This window comes from Tachypleus tridentatus, chromosome 8, assembly GCF_004210375.1.
Source record: "Tachypleus tridentatus isolate NWPU-2018 chromosome 8, ASM421037v1, whole genome shotgun sequence".
Lineage (NCBI taxonomy): Eukaryota > Metazoa > Arthropoda > Merostomata > Xiphosura > Limulidae > Tachypleus > Tachypleus tridentatus.
Window position 1 is genome coordinate 118415552 of NC_134832.1, and position 22085 is coordinate 118437636.

The window sequence follows — 22085 nt, forward strand, 5'->3', positions numbered from 1 at the left end:
TTTATAAAAACTGGATATTTATTTTTAGAATGGAAAACATCTGTAAATATTATTATAAGTAGATAGAAAAAAAACAGCAGTTTCATAATCAAACATTTTAGTTATCTCTTTGAAAACCTTATTCTTTTTAGAATATTTATTCTACATTTTTAACGTCAAGGTAAGCAATATTTCACAAAAATTAGCCATTTCTTGAATTGATCAGATAAAATAATTGTTTAAATCATGTGTGTAATGATTTTATTAATTACTAGCCATATTTAAAAAAAATCAAGAACTTCTTTACACATATAGATGAGTGGAACTTATTTTATACACGTTTAAGATCAGTAAAATCTTGTGCACATGTATGAAACAAATATTTTGATTAATTAAATTGAACTCATAACATTTATAATAATAATAATATATTAAATGCATTACTTCACATTATATGGTTAACAACATTAAAAAGGCTTTGAAATTAAATCATTTAAAGAAAAGGGTTGGTCATAAGCAGGTGGGTGTTTGAAAGGAGTGTGACAGCTATAATTGGTAAACTAAATGCCCCGTTTTATTCTACAATAAGATATTAACTAACAAAAGAAAAATCTTGTGTTTTATTGATATTTATCTTATAATTATTAAATTCATTAAGCATAAGAATCTGTATTAGTTAGCTATAATTTCTTAATTCTGAACTTATATGGGTGTGTAAATTCTTTACTCTGCAATATGATCAAATAAAAAAATCTTAATACCAAATACCTAATACACTTTTGTATTAAGTAGAAATTTATTTGAAAGCGTCACCCTTAGGTGGTTGCTTTTCAATTTCGAGTTTAAAATGTGTAATAACTCCATTTTAATAAGTCACTATCAAATACTTGTATTAATACATTTTACAAAATAACTTATGAATGAAGCATCACAAAGAAACCTGTTTAATTGGAGAAGTTCAGCAAGTTTCATATATTCTATACAAAACACAAACAGTTATTGTAATACTAAATAAATTATGATACCCAAGATCAACTTCCCCATAAAAAAAGAACTGGTTGTTTTATATTTTAAAACAATTGAAGCATAGCATGATTTTTCCAAATTGTGAAAGTGTGTCATCTTTTCTATAGTATTCATGCAGCACAGGTATATTGCTCCAAAAGTTTATCCAATGTATTTTACACATTGCTCTTTGAAAACTGCTAACTTAACTACTTCATTGTTAGTATAAACATTATGAATGATCTTTCAACTCCAGGTAATGAGTTAAAGATGACAGATATAGAATATATCAGTTGCTTTTAATTCAAGATAAATATGTTCCTAAAGAGAAGGAAAGAAGAGAAGATGAAACCTAACTGGCTCACTGAGGATATGAAAAGAAATTCAAAATTACTGCCATGAATTTTTAAAGTTTATATTGAAAAATTTACAGAACAGGAATGCTAGATATTTTATGGTTAAAAAACAAATAAATTGGAGCTCTTAAAAGTACTTAAGAGAAACCACTGGCTAATACTGTTAAACAAGATTTTTAAAAGTAAATTAAAATTAATCAAAATGTTAAAATGGGGACAGGTCTCAAAATGATACTGATAATAGGTTTTGATTGAAGATTATTAGATGGCAAAGTTTTTTTACATGTTTTTACAAAATATTAGCAATATTCATGAATATGGGCAATTGTATAAGAAATACTGGAAGGTGCTCTGAATCATAGTTATTGGCTTTGCTTTTAAGGTTTTAATTGAGATTTTATTTTGGTTAGTATGGGGTGTTTTTGGAATGGCATCTATAATTTTCTTGAATATCTAAGCCTCATATTATTAATCAGTAACATTGGTTTACCCACTGAGTGAGTTAAGAAAATTAATTCACACAGTTTATTAGCAGATTAGTGAAAGTGATAGTGTTATTGATTAAGTACTAAATATGTCAATCATCTTGTTTTAAGTTGTGTCCTAAATATGAGGAATTTTTAATAAACAAGTGACTTTGAGTTTTATTAGTTTTAGAATTTCTGTTGAAATATTACTTGGAAACCTAGGCATAACTAGTAAGTGTAACCCATAGAATATTATATTTAAGAAACAACTTATCTTCAGTGGACTGAACTTTGCATTATGTTGACAGAGTATTCAAGAAGAATCCCACCAAAAATAAAACTAATGGTATAATTTTGGTGAAAATAGAATTGAAATGAGAATAAACTTCAATATTTTGACACATTTTTGAAGTAAGATTGAAAATTAGCAAGTAAGTTTGTTTTTGAATTTCATCCAAAGATTCATGAAGGCCATCTGCACGAGCCATCCCTAATTTAGTAAAGACTAAAGGGAAGGCAACTAGTCATTACCACCCACTGCCAACTCTTGGACTACTCCATGCCAAGCCAAAAATTAACTGCAGATTACAAAACAGTAAAGAGAATAATTAAAAAATTATTATGAAGAAAGAGAAAATTAAAAGAATAAAAATAAGAAAATATTTGATAAAGATAAGAAAAGAGAGAGACAAAGAATTGAAAAAAGATCAAGGGATAAGAGAGAGGAGTTAACAAGAAAGGTACAAAATGGAATTATGAGTTAAAACAAAAATAAATTTAATTGAACACAAGATCAAAGAAGTAATTGATCTGCAGAAGGATTATAACAGCAAAACTGAAGTAGTACAAAAAGTCATTATGAAATGCAGAAATACTAATGATGAAACTGGGAAAGTACAATGATACATTAACAAAATAAAAAATGAAAATACAAAAGGATATTTATATGTGGATAAAATATCTGAGAACTGGAGTGGCAAATACAAGGATTAACCCAGCCATACAGATCTCTGTAAATCCACCAAAGAATTACAACTTTAAACACGTTGTTACTATGGGATATGAGAATCAATTTGATCAAAATCTGGTTTGTCATCTATAATGAAAGAACTTTTCTGTACTATTCTATATCACTACCTAATCCAGTTCCAGAAGTTAACAGGCCAATTAAACAGCATTGCCTATTGAGAAATAAACAAATTTTGATTGGAAAATACAAGAAGAGGCATGTCTAAATCAGTTCTAAATTATTTCTAAAGTGAATAAATGATGTAGTTAATCAGCTTTTCATTTTGCTGTCCATTTAAAAGAACCAGCTTTAACAACATTAAAAAAAAACTTTCATTTAAGACCTGTAACAACTATTAAGCATTTTACAAACCAAAAATAGAGTGAGGATTAATAACACATTATTATTTATGCTTATTTTTACACTACTTGTTTATCATTTCTTTTTTACTCGTATTAAACCTGCTATTATTCAGAAGAGTTGGTGAATTACATTTGGTCATATCAAATTAGAGAATTATAGTTTAAGTAAATAATACCTGCAGTATCTCCAGCCTTCTTTTGTTATTTCTTACAGTCCCTATTTGCATGCATTTAAATATATAGTTGCTTATTTATCTTACTTGCTGGCTTCTTTTATGATCAAGTATGAGCAAAACATTACTTGATATGACAGCTAACTTTATATATTGTAATGATAATAAACATAACTATTAGCTAGTTGATATGGTTCATGATGGTTTACTGTACCAATTGTCTATAAAAAACACCTTAGGTGTGAAAAATGTGTGGCTAAAAAAGGATTGAGTGTGAAACTTAAAGGAATGAAATACAAATTGACAGAAAAATTTAATAAATCAGGTTTTGGTTTTTAACTAACACTACTTGTAGCTTTCTGCTTTTCCCAAACAAAAACTTGAACATGATGTTTAGGTTTAGCTAGTCCTAAAGATAACAAATGTTTTCTATTTTTTTTAACATATTACATTATTTTAAGCATAAATAGTTAGTGATTTAACAAGTTATCCTTCAAAGTAATAGGGTTTGAAGCAATAGCAGGCCACCTTGTTATTATAGTATGTGTATTTATCCATGTAGAATAATGTCCTTTGGCAACTGATAATGAAATGTAGACTGCCACCATATACAGAACCTTTGTTCATGATTTATTTAATAGAAACTGTTACTAACAATAAGTAGAAACTAGAACCAGACTAAATAAACATTCAACTAGCTCTCACTTTTGTCTAACTTGTATCATTGTTCAAAGGTGAAATTGTACCTTCTGGATCTCCAATTTTTCAGAATTCCCTGCAGTTCAGTTTTTTTTAAACTCAATGTTGTGGTTATTTCTATAACAGTAGAAAAAATTATTCCGTAATGCAAAATAAATCTGAATTTCTTGACAACTCAGTATGTATTATTACAATTTTACTTCTTTAAAATTGCCATAAAATGGTTTTAGTAATGTTGTAGAAATGAAATTATTTACCTATAGGCCTAAAATTTGTGATAAAAATCTTGCAAACTGTGGATGTTTTTTAAACTACTTTTTAATTTGTATAAATTAAAAATCAGAGATATATAAAAACAGAATTTCAGATCCGTCTTTTGTTTTTCATAAGTCACTGTTCAAGGGGCCTTTTGTTCAATAATATGATCTCAACGATGAGACAAAAGATTTGCTGAAAAGGTAATTGCACATGCAATATAATATTTTAAATGCTAAAAGCTGGTGAAAAATTAGAAACAAATAGGCCTAAAATTTGTGATAAGAATAATGTAAACTGCAGATTTGTTTATAAATCTTTGATAACCTGCCCATTTTGAATTCAAAATCACAGGTGTAAAAATAGCACTTCAGATCTATCATTTGTCTCTCACAAACCACTGCCCAAGAGGACTTTTGTTTAGTGCAAGAATATGTCAGTTTGGCTGGATAATGAAATACAAATGATTCTGTAAAAAGTTACAATTTAAATGCTGACAGCTGGTGAAGTATTTGAAGCAAATAGGCCTAAAATCCAAAATAAAAATCTTGCACACTGTTAAAGTATTACAAGTATTTCTACCTTTGAACAGAATAATGGGTTAGAAGGTTCTCAAGGTCTAGGTCAAAATGTGGCAATTTAAATACATTTATTTAAGTTCTTCAGTGTTCAGTTGGTATGAGTAACTATATAAGTTTTTTTAAAATTAATAAGGTAGAAATCCTGAGCACAAATTGCTTTGAATTTAAGTTGGATTATAGAATATAAGGTTGGTTGAAATCAAAATTTACTCACTTGTCTACCATATTATTTAAACATGCTTTTCTAACATATTCCATGAAAATGTATTCTTCCCAGAGAGACTACATCATGAGTGCATTATAAATAAAGTCAAAACTCAAATACTGAATCTAAGAACTGCTGTATTTATAAGAAAGAAAGTATAAAACAGGAATATATACACATACTATGTATTTCTATACAACTATGTATCACTCCCTACAAAATTCCTTTCAACGTCTGCGTTTTCTTGGCATCTTCACAGGACGTAAGTAAGGACTGTCCATCATATCCATATCATTATCAGCTTTACTGGAATTAACATCATCCGATCCTAATAAAAAAATAAGCATGTGAAATTAGCAGTAAAAACACACAAAAAATATTTCAGTAAATATCACTGTTACATCATACTATAGAAATTATATAAAAGTCTTCAATAACTTATATCTATGAAGTAACAAATCAACACCTCAGTAAAACTACAGAATAAAATAACCTTGCATACTGAGTATAATCTTCTTTACCTCTGTATACATGGGTGGGGGTCAAAGTTCACATGCCATACAACACGGTATTATGTATTTTATGTCAGTTATCAATTATTCATTTTACCCTAAATTATAAATTTAGCAAATTTGTGGTAGAGAAGGGTAAATATCAGAAACAGGCCAATAAAAAACTGTGTATATACAATTTAGAGGTTACAGAAAGTATAACATGCAAACTATATGATGGAGAAAAAAACTACATTTATTTTATACATGAACATCACCTTGCACTCTGATTCATCTGAGTCCGAGTGATGTTATCAATTCACAGACATACTTTGAGCACAAATACTTTCATAACAATTTTTTTACATACAACAGACTTATAATTATTACTAAAAGTTTACAATATTTTGTACAGATTCATGTATTAAATACAAAATTATAGCCAACATTCCTTCAACAGGAAACTAACCTTGTGTAAATTTGGTTAATTATTATATCCCAAAATATAAAATATTTCACCAATAACAAAAAATGTTTAATTTAGCATCTGTAAAATAACAGATACCAGTTGCCTTTGAAGTGTATGACTTTGCCAAATGAATGGTCTATGCATTAGAAATATTGAAGTGTTATTTACTCTTATGTTAACTACCTGTAATAGGTAATCTCTGATCTCTGTTACTTTCCCCTTCTTCTTCATATACCTGATCCTTAGGTAATAAAGCACTCAAGCATGGATTGGCTAAAGGCTTGCAGGCTATTACTGTAAATACAATTAAGTACTGAGCATATACTATTATATTTTAGTTAAATCAGAGTTGATCTAATTTGATTTTCCAATTAAGCACACATTTACTTGAATTACTTTTAATAATACTTTTAAAATCTAATATCTAAAGACCTAATAAAACATTAGACATTAAGTGCCAATGGATACAGTTTGCACTGATGCCTTGGATTTTTCAAACTTAAAAAAATCTTTTAGTATAAGTCACAATAAAAATCATGCAGTTTTTTTAAAGTAGCCAATAAATATTTTTTTGTATTTAATACAAAATTTTTATCATCAAAATCTTACAAGGGAACAAGTTTGTGTCATCAGTAGACAAATTGTGTGTATCGCCTGTTTTAGCAATAAACCTCGTCAGAGCTCTTTCAACATCCCGCTTCTGACTTGCTGCTTTTTCACGTAAAGCTTCATACTCGGTCACTGGTTGTTTATATGTCTATTAAACCAAAATAAAAATGTTAATACAAAAAATAAACTGAATAAAATATTCTATTATAAAAATAATACATGAGGGTTTCATTCTTCAAATTACAATTTGCAGAAATCTTTAAAAACATAAAAATATATTATGAAAATGTTTCTGAGAAAAAAAACTTTTAAAACAAATTTTATACATATATATAGCCATTTAGAAATGTTTCATAATTTAAATATAACAAGAAACTTAAAGGCAGTTGACATTTACAAAACAGTAAAGAATCTTATAAGTGTGATATTTAGTGATAATAATCTAGTAATTAACAATTTCCAACCTTTGAAATAACTTACTGGGGTGCGAATGTAAGCATGTGGATCAGGAAATGGAGGATAGTGTTCTGGAATATAACTAGGAAGTGGACGTTTTTCTCCTGCTTGGAGAATTTTGGAGTTGGATGGTGAAGGTGTAACTGATACTAACAAAAAGAATAATATAATTAGATTCAACAAAAACTATTCTGAGGCCTAATAACCTATCAATCTATTCAAACTTAGGTCCTGATTACTGCAAGTTCAGAAAAGAACAACCTGACCTTAAATCTCATCTGTCAAACACAAGTATTTCTCTCTTTTAAAGAATTCTCACATTGGTAAAAATAGAAAACACTTCTTTTCAGCTTAGCCAAATAATGAATGTTTTACCTATTGACACTTAGAATGACAGAACTATGAAAAATAACTTATACATAAGAAAAGCAAACATTTAGATATGTTATCAATATACCCACCTCCAGTGTTGTTATGTATTATAAGTTATCCCAGATGAGTCTCTGATTTATGTTATGTATTACAATTTCAAATAGCTGGAAATTTTAATTTAGAAGTTAAAGAACGTCAATATGTATCATACATTTTAATATACAAATAATAATATAATTTATAATGACAGTTATTACAAATGATGAATTATATACAAAAGTTTGACAAACAAACAAAACTGAGTCTTCTATCCAATCTGGAACAGAATATTTTATTAATGGTTTATGAAAGTGAATCAATTCTATGTTGATACACGGATACAATTCACTCGATGAGGAAGCTGGCTAACTGCTTCACTGGGTTCATCCAAGTTTTTCACTGACAAAAATATCTAATATTCTTATAGAAATACTAGAGTCCAAAGTTCATTCTCTGAAGTTAAATGGTTTATAATGTTCAAATTCTATAGTTTTCTGATAAATAACTATTTATCACAGTCATGGCTTTTAAGGCTTATGGTATATTAACTGTAGCAAACCAATAATATATCACTGTCTTCCCACATGTTGAAATTTATAAACTTGAAGGTGAGGTTTTGAAAATTCAGTTGGCAATAATGTAAAACATACATTATTGATTCTTATACTTGAAAATCTTCTACAAATTTATAAAATAGGCAGGACTTTCTTAATACACATTTAACATGTTACATGTATTTCTAAATATATATATACCACTAAAACAAACATCAATATTAAAATGAATATACATTAGTAAATCCATTAAAATATGAATTACCAAACTAAAAGAAATACTTGCATGTTGGTAGGTTAATTCTGTTTGGTCTTTTAGCATAAGATGGGATAGAATCAATGTTGATCCCTAAGAAACAAAAACTACATTAAAATACTGTAAGTCTAGTGTTAAAATTAAAATTTGAAACAGTACAGATAAAAACATTTTAATTTCTTTGACTATTTCCAGAAAGACTGCAAAGTTTTACAACCTTCTAGGTTAACTTTTTTAGCAAAAACCTGAAACTCCTTGATAAATAATTACGTTTATTTACCAAATACTTTCACAAAAAGGGAAAATTCCACAAATCCTCATTACTCTTAAAATATCACTACATAAGCAAATAACAATAGTTCAGAACACAGTCTTTTCCACTTCACTGCTTAAAAACACTAGCAATGGGAGGACATTTAATATTCTGCAGCTCCTATGAAAAAAACTATTACTTCCAATAATGTTTTACCCTTTAATAAAGCAACTTATCAAATAATACAATTCCAAACACTTAGAAAACTCTAACTTATAGTATTAAATATCAAACTGTTCTATTTAACAAAAGTTAATTGAATTATAATGTTTTAATAAACTATGTTATTTTTCCAAGTAAATATTCCCCATTTCTTAAGAATCATCTGATGAATTTGGTTATGTTGTGTCATTATTTTTGTTTGTTCGATGCTGTTAAGTTAATCTATAATATAAACCTTTAGATTTATAATTTTTAACAAAGTTTGTTAAAAATATTTCATCTAATAAACAGTTATTTCCTGTCCATAAATGAGAAAACCAATACATAAAACTGCTGTCACATTTACAAGTAAAGTGCATCATTAACTAAATTTTAGAACTACTGCTAAACTTAAGTTTACTGTTTCAAACTGGCAGCAACGTAAAGAATAATAGGAGAAAAGCTTAGCTCCACTTGCATACCTTCTGTTAGCTGTGGGGTTCTAAGTAAATTAGAAACTTTACTGAAATATAATTATTTTATACATAAGTATGATTGTGCATGAGAGTCACTTTCACAGTTACAAAAAAGTTATAAAAAGTATTTCATGTATCTTGCCTTCTTACCCATTTCTACAAGCGCCATAACGATGTCACCCACTACCGGCTGAGTCCGTCCACTTAACTCACAAAACCCATGAGTGCTTCTTGCTATTTCACTAAGACCTAAACAAAATATGAATATGACAAAGGAGTGAAATTTAAATATCACATACTAACTAAGGAAGTTTATGTTATTTCAGTGAGGATTAAAAGCTATTTCTAACCCGTGGCAACATTTGTTGCTTATGAACTATAATAAACGAATACTGAGTGATCTTATCAGCTAATAGTAATTTTGTAAAATCGATTACTTCAGACAAATATCAATTCTAGCTATTTAAAGTACGAATCATAAATAAATTTCTACCTTTACAGCAACATATAACCTTGGTAAGAGAAAAAAGGAAAGAAATTTCATGTAACGAACAGTTTTAATAAAAACATTTTGTAATTTCAGGTTGAGAAATAGTAAAAAACAAGTACAAGTATTCAAAAATTTGAAACAGGTAGCTGAAAGTAAACTACAATTTACAATTACAAAAAACTGAAATTTTATGAGCTTTTAAATCCAAGAAACAAAATATGCTGTGCTCTGTGGTTAGAAAACAACACTGGTAAACTTGGTCTAAAAGGCTTAATTAAATATTTCCAATACAAACAAACACATTCAGAATGTCTAATAATTTACCAAAAACAAATGCATATTTAAACTGCCTTTTAACGAAACCTCTAGTGGCAGTACGAGTTTGTTGTACAGTTAAACCACATAAGGATGTATACTGCGTTAACCGCGGGGAATTGAACTCCGTATTTTAGCGTTGCGAGTTCTACTGGGAGACAGCAATTTGGGAGTTCGTAAAGCTGATTTGTCAATATTTCAAACTGCTAGCTATTAGCAACCGAACACGTGTGACATACAAGCTTATATTTTATTAATTACAAGCTCAAGGATATCAAATTGTATTAAATCACAGTAGTTTTACATATATTCACAGCTCCTCAGTTGTGTACTCAACTGCATAATATTAAATAACATGCCAGGTGGGGCAATTTCAGGTAACACAAACCTAAAAATATAAAATCAGTAACACTGCAAAACATATGCACATTCGCTATTTCTTTTTGTTACTATAGTAATGATTTTGCCACGTGATACTAGCTGGCATTTTATCCAACAGTTCAATATGTTAGTTATTATTTAAACTGGTACATTTCCAGTAACTCGAAAAGACACAAAAGATACTTAGCGACCTCGACCTTTTAAAGCAAGCACTAAATATAACACACTGTTATCGATTTTCTGAGTTTTCTAGGCCACACATGCACCTAAGTGTTTCAGTACGATCCGTTCAAGGTTAGCCTGCTCTTCTCTAGAGGAAGTAACTATGTAAATCTAGGGCGCATTATGGAACAAAACGAATGCATCCCTGCACAACGGGCGCGACTCACAGGGAAATAGACCATCCACGCATATTCATCGTGGTCAAGGTCGGGATGGGAGAATCCAAACTGTTACGATTACGAGAGATAAGGGAGAGCAACTGGCTTATACTGTTACCCCCTGAAATCATCTCAACGTGGTTGATACCAGATAATCCAATCAGGAACACTTTGTACTCTTACGTCATTTTCTATCCGAGTTTAATCGTTATGAGTACAACGTTTTATAAGTTTAATTAATGAAAATAATGTAACTTTTATCAATTATTTGAAACATTAAAATTAATATATTAAAAGACGTTAGAAACTACTGAAGCTAATTATTACAGATAAGGAGATCAAAACAAGTCAACATGTTAAAAAGTAAAATCACACAAATATAACAATTTATAACCAAAAATTGACACAAAATAATCAACACGGACGACTGACCGAAAAACATTTAGAGGTTTCTCCAAGTCTCCTTACTTCTGTTTATATTCCTAACTTTACACAGAAATATTAAAATTACAATTTATACATTTTCATTTTAAAAATTCTAGACATCAAAATTTATTTTTGACGGTTATTTTTACAACTGAAAACACGCTATACGCTACGCTACAATTTCTCTTAATTAATGTAAGAAGCAAATTTGTACATGTGGTATCTTCAACTTAAAATAACAATTATCAAAAACTGCGGACATACATATACCATTCTCAGTTTGCACCTAAAGAAGAAAGGTCCATCTTTAGAACGTGTTGTAAGATTTTTATTCATTTCTACCTAGACTTCTTGAACCTACGTGTTGTTCTAACATCATGAATATACTTTATTTAATGGCTTAGTCTTGACATACTTTTCTTGTTTTTTACCTGAAGTAGTAATGTCTTAGAAAAAAACGTGTTGAGTCCCCAGTGCAACCCCTCCCCCGAAACGCAGTATTCTCGAATTTCTTTCTTTCACATTTGTTTGCCCCCCGCTAGTAGAGCGGTAAGTCTTCGGATTTACAACGCTAAAATCAGGGGTTCGATTCTCCTCGGTGGGCTCAGCAGATAGCCCGATGTGGCTTTGCTATAAGAAAACACACATTTGGTTTACTTAAATACAAAGCTGAACAATGCACTATATCGTCTCACGCTCACAGCTGAGTCACTGAGAAGCATCGCCTATAGCGTTCGTAGTACACGATTAATCAAAGTACGAGTTTGAAAAACAGTTATAACTAGATGCATGAATTTAATAACACCAAATTATAAATTTCGGAGAAATTCAAAAAAAGGAGAGAGAGAATGATAAGAACTAGTCGTCAATATAAATTATGAAGTGCTATTTATTTCATGGTATAAAATAGTTATACATGCAAAAATAGTTCATGTAATGTTTTTATATCTGTTACAGTCAATGTTGCAAACGAATGGCTTACGGTCAGAATTAAATGCTCTATATTTAACTTTATACGCTCTTCAAGGAACGAATTAAGACTAACATGTCCTGACTGTCCACTGTACTCGGTTGTTGCGACCTCGCGAGGACAATGCTGACACGTTTTAACACAAAATTACCTCACTGACCTAATATCACAAAATCTCGTGTTACACTTACCTCATTACAAACAGAACGTGGAAAAGAATGTGTTAAGAAAGCGTTATTCTGTGCCATTGCCACTACTTAATGTAGTTACACTGAACGATTCTAAAATTTAACCTTCGGTTATACAAGGACTTTGACATAATTACTTAGACAATGTTGACCCAATAAATACTTGAAACGACGTTTATGAACCTTTTCAATACCAGAAACCAGCTCACTACCTTTATAAATTATTCCAGATAATTATAATTTAGAATTTATTATGAATAATTTTCAGGTATTGTTGTTTTTGTTTTTCAATGGAGGGTGAATTTCACGGACCGTTAATATGGTTGTGACGGAAGAAATGAAAGAAAATACAAATTAGAACGCCATAATCTGACTTCTTCGCGTTTTCATATTTCCATAAAGTCCTTTTAAGTTTAAAAGTTTGAATGTTAATACATTAGTTTGAAGTAACACGTTATAATCTTAAAAGCTACCACGCTGTATATACAAATAAAAATTGCGTAACAATTGTAGTTAAAAATTAAAGAGCCAGTTGTTTTATTTCCACAAGCGTTTTTGTTTGATTATTGTTAAGCACAAAGCTAAATTATGGGCTATCTGTGCTGTGTCCGTCACGAGCATCATAACTTAATTTTTGGCGTTATAAGCCTTCACACATAAGCTGCCACTGGGAGGTACAAAATAACCAGTAATGATATATGCAGTAAACATAACCCTCAGTAAATTCAACAAATTTCATTTTTATCACACTAAAATCTCTATCAGAATAAAACGAACGTTCAAAGTAAAGAGTACTTTATACATTTATTTCATATTAAGAAATACACTAACAGCAAATTCGAAAATAAAATACTATAAACCAATAAAGTGTTTCATTCATATAAACAAATTATCGTTGGAGTTCACAGTTGGTTTAATCAGCGAAAACTAAAACTTAGTTGAAAAATAATTTGTTGAATCAAAATTGACTAATCATAAACTAAGGACAAACATAAGAAATTATAAACTGAAAATGGTGAGTCACAATAATAAGACCTATGATCTTTATACGGTTTGCTATCTTAGCAATTAAAACCTGGCCCTCCCATACTGGGTTGAGAGGCTCGGGCCACTTATCATCTTTCACGCCCCCTGGCTATAATAATAATAAAATGAAACATAAAGACAAAATAAAATAATAATTAGCCCGAAATAAAAATGGAATATAATTTGAATATTAACATTTAATAAATGCGATTTTAGCCTTTTCTGTGCATAAAAAAATTGCAAGACTTAATAAATGCAAAAAATAACAAGTGTCTTAATCTGAGGCCCCTTTGAACTTGAGGCCTGGGCTAAATGGCTCTACTGCCATCCCTCTAATTGCCTGTTACAAACTATAATAACTTTTTTCCAAAATACGCGATCAAAAGAATGAACGAATTTTACACTCACATGCTAGTTAAATATTCACAACGTGAAATATACCGATTACAAATTAAAACCGTAATCACTCTATTTTAAAAATAAGGTTCTAAGAATTTACCTTTAATTTTTTAACTTTTATTTAGAATATCACTAGTATAGTAACAGTACTTATGTTTTACAAATGTGTGAGCAAAACAATAAAACTTGCGTTGCAACATTATTCACTCGTTCCACAGAAACGCTGATATCACATTTTATAAAATAGCACAAGCTGAGTCGTATTATTCCTTGTTGTTGAATATCAAGGTTACTTCAGTTCTGATAGAGGTCACACTTACACTAAAAAGACACGATATAGAACACGTTATGTAGGACAAGGCCATAATACTGGCAAAAGGAAAGTGTTAAAACAATTGATTACGCCCATCACACGCTTCAAGGTTACGCCGACCCCCAGTAACGGTAGTGAACCAAGAGACGACCGTGAAATCAGTCAGCCAATCCAAAGAAAGATTATCCACACGCGCATGCGGAATACGACCTGCTCAATGGAATTTTCTTATTTACATATATATTTATATACAAAGACACACAAAACTTAACGGTTATATTAACTTTAACTTGCATTGTAAATAATTGATAATTGGGAAAATAAAACTTGAGGAAATACACCAAAGTGTAAATACAACGTCGCGTATCTACGAATAATAATCTCTTTACTAGAAGAGATTGTACTACCATCTGTTGGTAGTGTTTTATAATATTTTTTACTTTTTTACCTATTGATTTATGCGCTATAATGAGAAGTTTTAATATGAATATGTAATATAAAATACATATTGCATTGCAAAAAAGGAACATGATGCAAACTCCGAAGCAGCTCCTATAAATTCTAAAAATATAATTTTTGCCTCCTTTTTAACACACTTAAAACAGTACAAACGCTGTCATAACAACCTCTCTATATACCACTCTAAAATCAAGTAAAAAAATTGCAAAAATTAAGTATGATGTAGGAAAAACAATGTCAAAAAGTAGAGAAATACCACAGGATAAACACAAAAACATACAAAAAAAAAACCTACATAAGAGCCAAAAAGTACTGGACCATTCTGACAAGCTTATGGTTATTAACCTCTGTAATACTGTATAGTGCTATTCAGTTTGAATGCCTTTCAGCAGTGGGGGGGGTGTTATAATGTGACAGTTAATCCCACTATTCGTTGGAAAAAAAAGAGTAGCCCAAGAGTTGGCAGTGGGTGGTGATGACTTCCCTCTAGTCTTACAAATTTATCTAGTCTTACAAATTACCTGCTAAATTAGGAATGGCTACGGCAGATAACCTTTGTGTAACTTTGCACGATATTAAAAAAAAGAAAAAAGAATCAAACTTGAATTCATGCAATTAGCAGAAATTCAACATTTAGTTGTAGAAAAACGTTTTTCTTGAAAAAATTTGGGTACTTATGAAGTGCTTTTTTGTATGCTTTTGTGTATTTATCCCTACCTTGTTTCTTTAATTGTTTATATTGACATACCTACACCATGCTTAATTTTTGGAAAAAGTTTTTCATTACTTGTTTCTTCCCCTCTTTTACTTTTAAACAGTTTCATTAAAGTAGGTTGATAAGTGAATATCTTAGTTATTTATGTAATTCATAGCAATTTTGTCAGTTTCTTCATTGTCTTTGTAGAATGGCCTCAGATATTGATATTTTACCACACAAGTGGCTACAATAAATTATTAATCACCACTGGTCATAATGTTGACTTCTTGGAAGTTAATGCTGTGGAAAGAACATATGGAAAGTGTATAGCTGTATCATCCCTATATTCATGTTTGCATTCTTTTGTTACTACCATTCTCATATCACTTTACACTTGCAAAAAGTTCTTTACTACTTGTTTTGTGATGTATTTTCCCTATGATTTAAAGTTAGAGTATTCTATGAATGTGTGTAATAAAATTTAATATTATACAAACTGTTTTCACTCCTTCACTTCCTATATAACGTAAGGGTTGCCTCCATAAATACACCAGTTCTACAGTTTACAAAGCATCAAATATTGTACGTTATGATCATCCAATGTTCATCTATTATTGGCTGGTAATTCCTGTTACATCCTGTATTTTACTTTTTTTTTTTAGAGGAACAACATATTTCTGTAAGAAAGCTAATTTTAGAGATAATATTGACACCATTTACACAAAAATTATGATTTTTCTAGTTTTTGTTTTTTAGCTTATACTAAGCGCTACCATGCTTAGTGATAAGCCTGTTCTCAAGTGCTCTTAAAATGTCTGTTGTATTAAAGCCATTGTCAACATTTCACACACTTTTTGGCTAGTATAAGAAAAGAAAAACAAATGCTTTGGCTTTTTAGAGAGATTCCAGTTCTCCACTTTAGCAACATTCAATAATAGCAATTAGGTGTTTAAATAAGGTTATAACTCAACATTAACAGTTAATTGTTAGCATCATAGAGTAATAGATTGAATGTAGCAACCATTTTTTCTCCATCCATCCTTACATACACTAAACACTACAGCACTTAGTGATTCAAATGACAAGATTTTTAAACCTAAATTGTCCCTCAAGGAAATGAGCAACAAACATGAAACTTAAGTATATCTTAGATGTACCATTTATCATAGACTAATGTAATGAATCAGTTTTATTGGTAATGCATCACCAGTTACAATCTGAAGAGCATGAGCAAGTTAGATTTAGACTTTGATCAAAACCAACTAGCCTAAAATAATTACATGAGATAAAGAAAAGTAATCAGTATATTTCCCATTGATATATTAATTAATGTTTTATATTTCTGTAAAACTGAGAACTACACCCTATACTTCAATTACTGAGAACAATAAAAAAGGTAAAAACAATTTCAACTGGTGGATTTAACTGTCAATGTACATGACATCCAAGAATATTCTGAAGGTTTTTATGGGACTCAGATTACAACTTTTTTCTGTTTAACCCATAACCTATATGATATTTTGTTTAAAATCCATCACAATCTCAGCTATTACAAACCTTATTATCTTTATAACCCTTTCAAAGAGATAGAACAAAGTTTACACTTATAGTTTCTTGTTGTTCAAAGTACTACTAACAATGTGAAATACACTGACTACAAATTTAAACAGTGTATTTCTTGTTGGTCAAAGTACTACTTACAATGTGAAATACACTGACTACAAATTTAAACAGTGCAATAACTCATCTTAATGAAATAAGATTCTCAAATGTACATTTAATCTTTCAATTATATTTATAATATTATTTGTACAAGTATTAATATGTGCTGTTATATTATTTGTACATTCCACAGAAATACTGATAACACAGTTTATAAAACTGCACAAGGTCACTCTAGTTCCAATGGGTCTAACAACTGAACATCAAGGTTACTTTGGTTTTGGACTTATAAAATCTTTAATTCACCAGTTCTCATGTTAGTCACCCACAATTTTGTGACAGATGTGTCTAGGATTTATAAAATTGTTAGTATAGCAGTTTTCATGGTAGTCACTCACAGATTTGTAACAGAGGTGTCTAGGATTTATAAAATCTTTAGTTCATCAGTTCTCATGTTAGTCACCCACAGTTTTGTAATAGATGTGTCTAGTATCATTATATCACTGAAGAATAATTCTGCTCCTCAGAAACACAAAAGGTTCATAATGTTCATTTATGCTAATGGGTCATTCCATGCCAACTTACCCAGGACTTCCCAGTTCATGTCATAGATTTCCTTGACAAAATGTAAGCAGAAACTTCACTTTGATTTCTTCAGCCATGAAATACAGCTTTAGGATTTTGCATGGCTGAATAAATCAAAATGAAGTTGTTTTTGCTCAAATTTTTTCAAGAAAATCTATGACATTAACTGAGAAAAAATTCTTTTTCCTGGGTGAGTTGGCATGAAACGACTCTAATGCTTTCTCACACCATATCTGAACATCCATCAGTACAATAATAAACAACAACATAATGCTAAACATGTTGTTTACCTCTGGCTCTTCATAAACTGGGTAAACTACACTACAGAATAGTTGGTATAAATCTTTACAACTTGTCCATTAGAATTGGAATTTTCCAAACAAGATCAAAGCAGAAAATAACTGTGATTTACATAGAATACTTATGTAAATTTTAGACATAATTTCTTGTTATAATAATTTTATAAAATATAAAGAAATACAGTTAAAATCAGGTTGAATAACATTTTAAGTAAACAAAACTTATTTAAAATTATACACTGTAGTGAAAAAGAAACTCTATTACATTTCACACCTAATAAGTTCTTCAATAATGATAACAAACTGAGTGCTCTTGAATTTAGAGAAGAAATGTGGTATTGTATCACACAATACATTATTAGATAAAATGAAAATTTTATGGATAACTCAGAAGAGATATTACATTAATATAGATTAATTTCTAATTATCTAAAAGAGCACAGATGTTCTCTGTGTGGAGTATGTCTGATCGAGGTTGTCTCAACACAGACTTCCAATGGGGAAGAGGTAGAAGTGGGTATTCCTTTAGATACTGAAGAAGTGGAGATCACACTTGAGCTGGCTAATAAGGTGCAACCAAGAGAATTTGACAGGGAATAAAACAAATCAGTCAAAACCTCAGACAACAGCCAAATTGAGGGAAAGGCATATGGATGTAAACCTGTCTAATCCTGACTAAATGCATCTACTGTCAACACTTGAGAATGAGGTACTGGACACTAAAACAACTGCAATTGATCTCAGTTTGGGTTTCCAATAATCAATGCCTTTGAAACTCATTGGAAACCCAAACTGAGATAAAATTAACTGAAAAACCTTGTGACATGGCATCCACTCTGTTAGAAGATACTGGCTAGGTCTAGATAAGTGATCTGCAATTAAATTCATCAATCCTGGAACATGATATACTAAAAAAGTTGTATGATGGTAATGAGCCCAAAAGAGAAAATCCAAGGTATGAAAACAAGTCTCAAGCATGTATGCCTCCTTGCCAAAAAATAGGAGGTACAACTGTGGATTCATTGGAATGTATCATGACAGTTTTTCCTTTCAAAAGAGACAATCTAGAATCACTACCTGGTGTACTGCAAGGAGTTTGAGAGCACTGATACAGAGGGTTGACTTGTCTTCCATCTAGGTTCTCCTAACCTTAAAGCTAAGCTCACCATCCTTGAAGAGATGCACTTGTGAATAGATGGATCTCAGAAATGAGGTGATGGAATGTGTACCCAAATTCTAATCCAATCACCATATGCAATCAATTATGTTGCTCCTGAGTAAGGAGACAGGATGATCCAACAGATTGGAATGCCTAAATCATTAGCTATGCAGTGGCAACTGAAGGAACAGATAATATCAGGGAAAGCCTCAACTAAGAGTGACCTCTCCCTTAGCTGACAACAAACTCCAAATAGCAGAAGTGAAAGACAAGGTCTGGTTGACTTGTGTAGTAGAAACATTAACTCAAAGTGTTTTTATTATTATTAAACAATGTATAATAATAAACTTAAAAATAACTGCAAAAATGCTGACCACATTCAAAATCACAATGTAAACAGTAAATAAGCACAATGCTTCTGTTGATAGAAACCAGTGCCAAATGCTTTGTGAAGAAAAAGAGATTACATTATTGGAATTAGGTGCTTACCTAAAGTACCTAAATAGAGGATGCTCTGAAGATGGTGGAGAAATCTGCAAATTAGAACTTGCCTAAGGCATACGAGTGAGGTATAAAAGACTAGAAGCAAGCATTCTCAATGCTTAGATGGGCAAAGAGTGAAAACCCTGGTGATCGAGAAATAGCTATGGCATCAGCAGATGACAAGTATATTTTTAAACTATAACCTCTTTATACTTGCATTAAATACATTTGTAGGTACAACTTACAATCCCATTTGTCATACCACTAGTAACGGTACTGTTTGGATAGCTTAAGAGACTGATCAATCATCACACCAAGATCCTTTCTTTCATGACATTGTTAAGGTTATTCTTTCTCAAATTATGATAACCCACATGCATTATCTTCCATTTATCATAACTAAAACTCATCTGCCACTTATTCATCCAATTCACTAAATAATCTAAATCCTTTTATAAAGCAACAGCATCTTTCTCACAGTCAAAAATCAAGACCTTAATATCATCAGCAAATTTATGTAATTTATTGACTATTCCCTCATCTGTTATTAATTTAATGTATTAAAAAAAAAAGGGCATAAGCCCTGAGATGTCACACTTGTGAAATTAATCTTGTTTGACTAAACTCCATTCACAACTACCCTTTGCTTTCTTCCATCCAACAATTCAATGTTTTTTAAGGTAAGAAGCCCAAACCTAAACACAATACTTCAAATGTGGCCAAACCAGTGACCTATACAATGACCTTATAACATCTTTAGACTTGTTTTTCAACATATAGCATTCATTTTTACCTCTGTTAATATAAAATAATTACAATTTTAAATTAATAGTGATTATAAACAGTAGGAAGTTGATGTTTTGAAGACAAAAATGTATGAACAATTAGAAGACCTTGAGTAACAAGAAAGATTTGATCTGAATTATGATAAGGTGAGACAGTTAAAAGGAAAGCAAAAAGGGGCTGTAGTAACACTACTTTGACTGAACTAGAATTAAGAGCCAAATGGAAAGAACATACAGAAGTGTTATGTGATAGAGAAATTGATTTAGAATTAGGATATAAAGTAGAAGAACCTGAAGTACTGTATTTTCCAAAGTGAAGTAGGATAAGTAATAAAGGTCTTGAAGCCAAAAAATGTTGAAGAATGAAAAACAAAATACTAACAGAACTAGTGAAAAAACTGGAAGACGAACCAAAAACGAGTTTAAAGAATTAAGTAATGAAATATTAAAAGGGAAAATGGCCTGAAGTAAACATTTTCCATAAATTCCTGATAACACTTAAGAAAAATAAAAAAAGGAATATATCAGAATGTAAAACCACAAAAACATCTGCTTAGTTTCTCGTACACATTGAAAATAACACTAGGGGAACTCTAAAGATAAACTGAATCAAAGGGAAAAGCATATATTTGCAAAGATCAGCAGTTTGATTCAAGAATATATAAACATGGAACACAAGATACAACTGGAGTGATTAGAACAATCACTGAATGATATCTGGAATGAAAGAAAGATGTAACTCATACTTGATAGCATATATGGGTCCAAACTATTGGAATTGCTAAAAATTATTGGAGAGAGAGACAATTAAGATTATCTCTATACATGGAACAAACAGCTGTGATAAGACTACTCAATGGTGAGACAAAGGAAGAAAGAGCAGAAAAAGTAGTCATACAAGAGTTGTTCAATATCTATATATACATATTAATATATATTCCAAAGCAATTTTGCAGGGAGCATGGGAAAACCTTGTGTAAAGATTGAAAGAAAAATGATCAAGGCAATCAGGCTTACTCATGATATGGCTTTGGTTATATGTTAAAAAGGAGGGATAATTGAATTACTGAACTAAGTAGTTAAGAATGAAGATCAATGTGAAGAAACAAGGACAGTGAAAGTAAAAGAATGATTATATTTGAAAATGGATAAATGAATGATGTGCAACAGTTTTATTTGGGAAGTATAATAGATAACAGAAAGAGCTCTAATGAAATAAATTCAAGAACTGCCATATGAAAAGAAATATTTAGAGTTTCTTTTAGGAATGCCAAATAATATAACGTATAAAATTCTAGTCTGTATTTTTTAGCTTTGACTTTGAGTAAGTTTTGCTTATTGATATAAAAAAAACTGGTATTTACTATTTGGTTTACTTCATTAATTATCAGTATACAAACAGCAACAACACACACAAAATATCTTACAACTTTGAAGAATCTCTGTCAGAGTTTCGAGAGCCATTTTTTCAGATGCATGAAATCCTGCTTCCATACAGAGAGAACTAACAGCAGCAAAAAGTAATTTTCTTCGCGCATTTCCGCTTTGTACGGAATTTGACTGTTCATTAATTCCTGCCATAATATTTTCATGCATTAGAAAATCTAACAAATAAATACTGTTTCACAAATGCTATCAATTAGATGAAAAGAAATTATTATTTTCAAATTACCGTGTTGTTCTACAACATAAGTTATAGCAAATTCTCAATTTCAACTTTATAACAACTTGAAAACTAGTAAATCAAAGAGGCTGCCATGACAGATAAACAGAGCCACCTATTGTAATTACAAGTGCTGCT

General features: G+C 30.4%; 1 protein-coding gene across 4 annotated transcripts; it reads right to left on the reverse strand.

Moving 5' to 3' along the window:
- Window positions 1–22065, reverse strand: Taf8 (TBP-associated factor 8). Of its 4 annotated transcripts, XM_076451148.1 has the most exons (8): window positions 21712–22065; window positions 9418–9516; window positions 8368–8430; window positions 7141–7265; window positions 6661–6808; window positions 6235–6345; window positions 5274–5419; window positions 1–4167 (listed from the first exon to the last, which is right to left on the reverse strand). In XM_076451148.1, exons 1-7 carry the CDS (start codon window positions 21878–21880, stop codon window positions 5319–5321), a joined length of 816 nt encoding a protein of 271 aa, XP_076307263.1. In that variant the 5' UTR covers window positions 21881–22065; the 3' UTR covers window positions 1–4167; window positions 5274–5318. The 4 variants fall into 4 exon arrangements, with proteins under 4 accessions (XP_076307263.1, XP_076307262.1, XP_076307265.1 ...); XM_076451147.1 differs by lacking the exon at window positions 1–4167 and having other exon boundaries at window positions 5212–5419; XM_076451150.1 differs by lacking the exons at window positions 1–4167; window positions 21712–22065 and adding an exon at window positions 14033–14147 and having other exon boundaries at window positions 5212–5419.
- Between the last annotated feature and the right edge of the window lie 20 nt (window positions 22066–22085).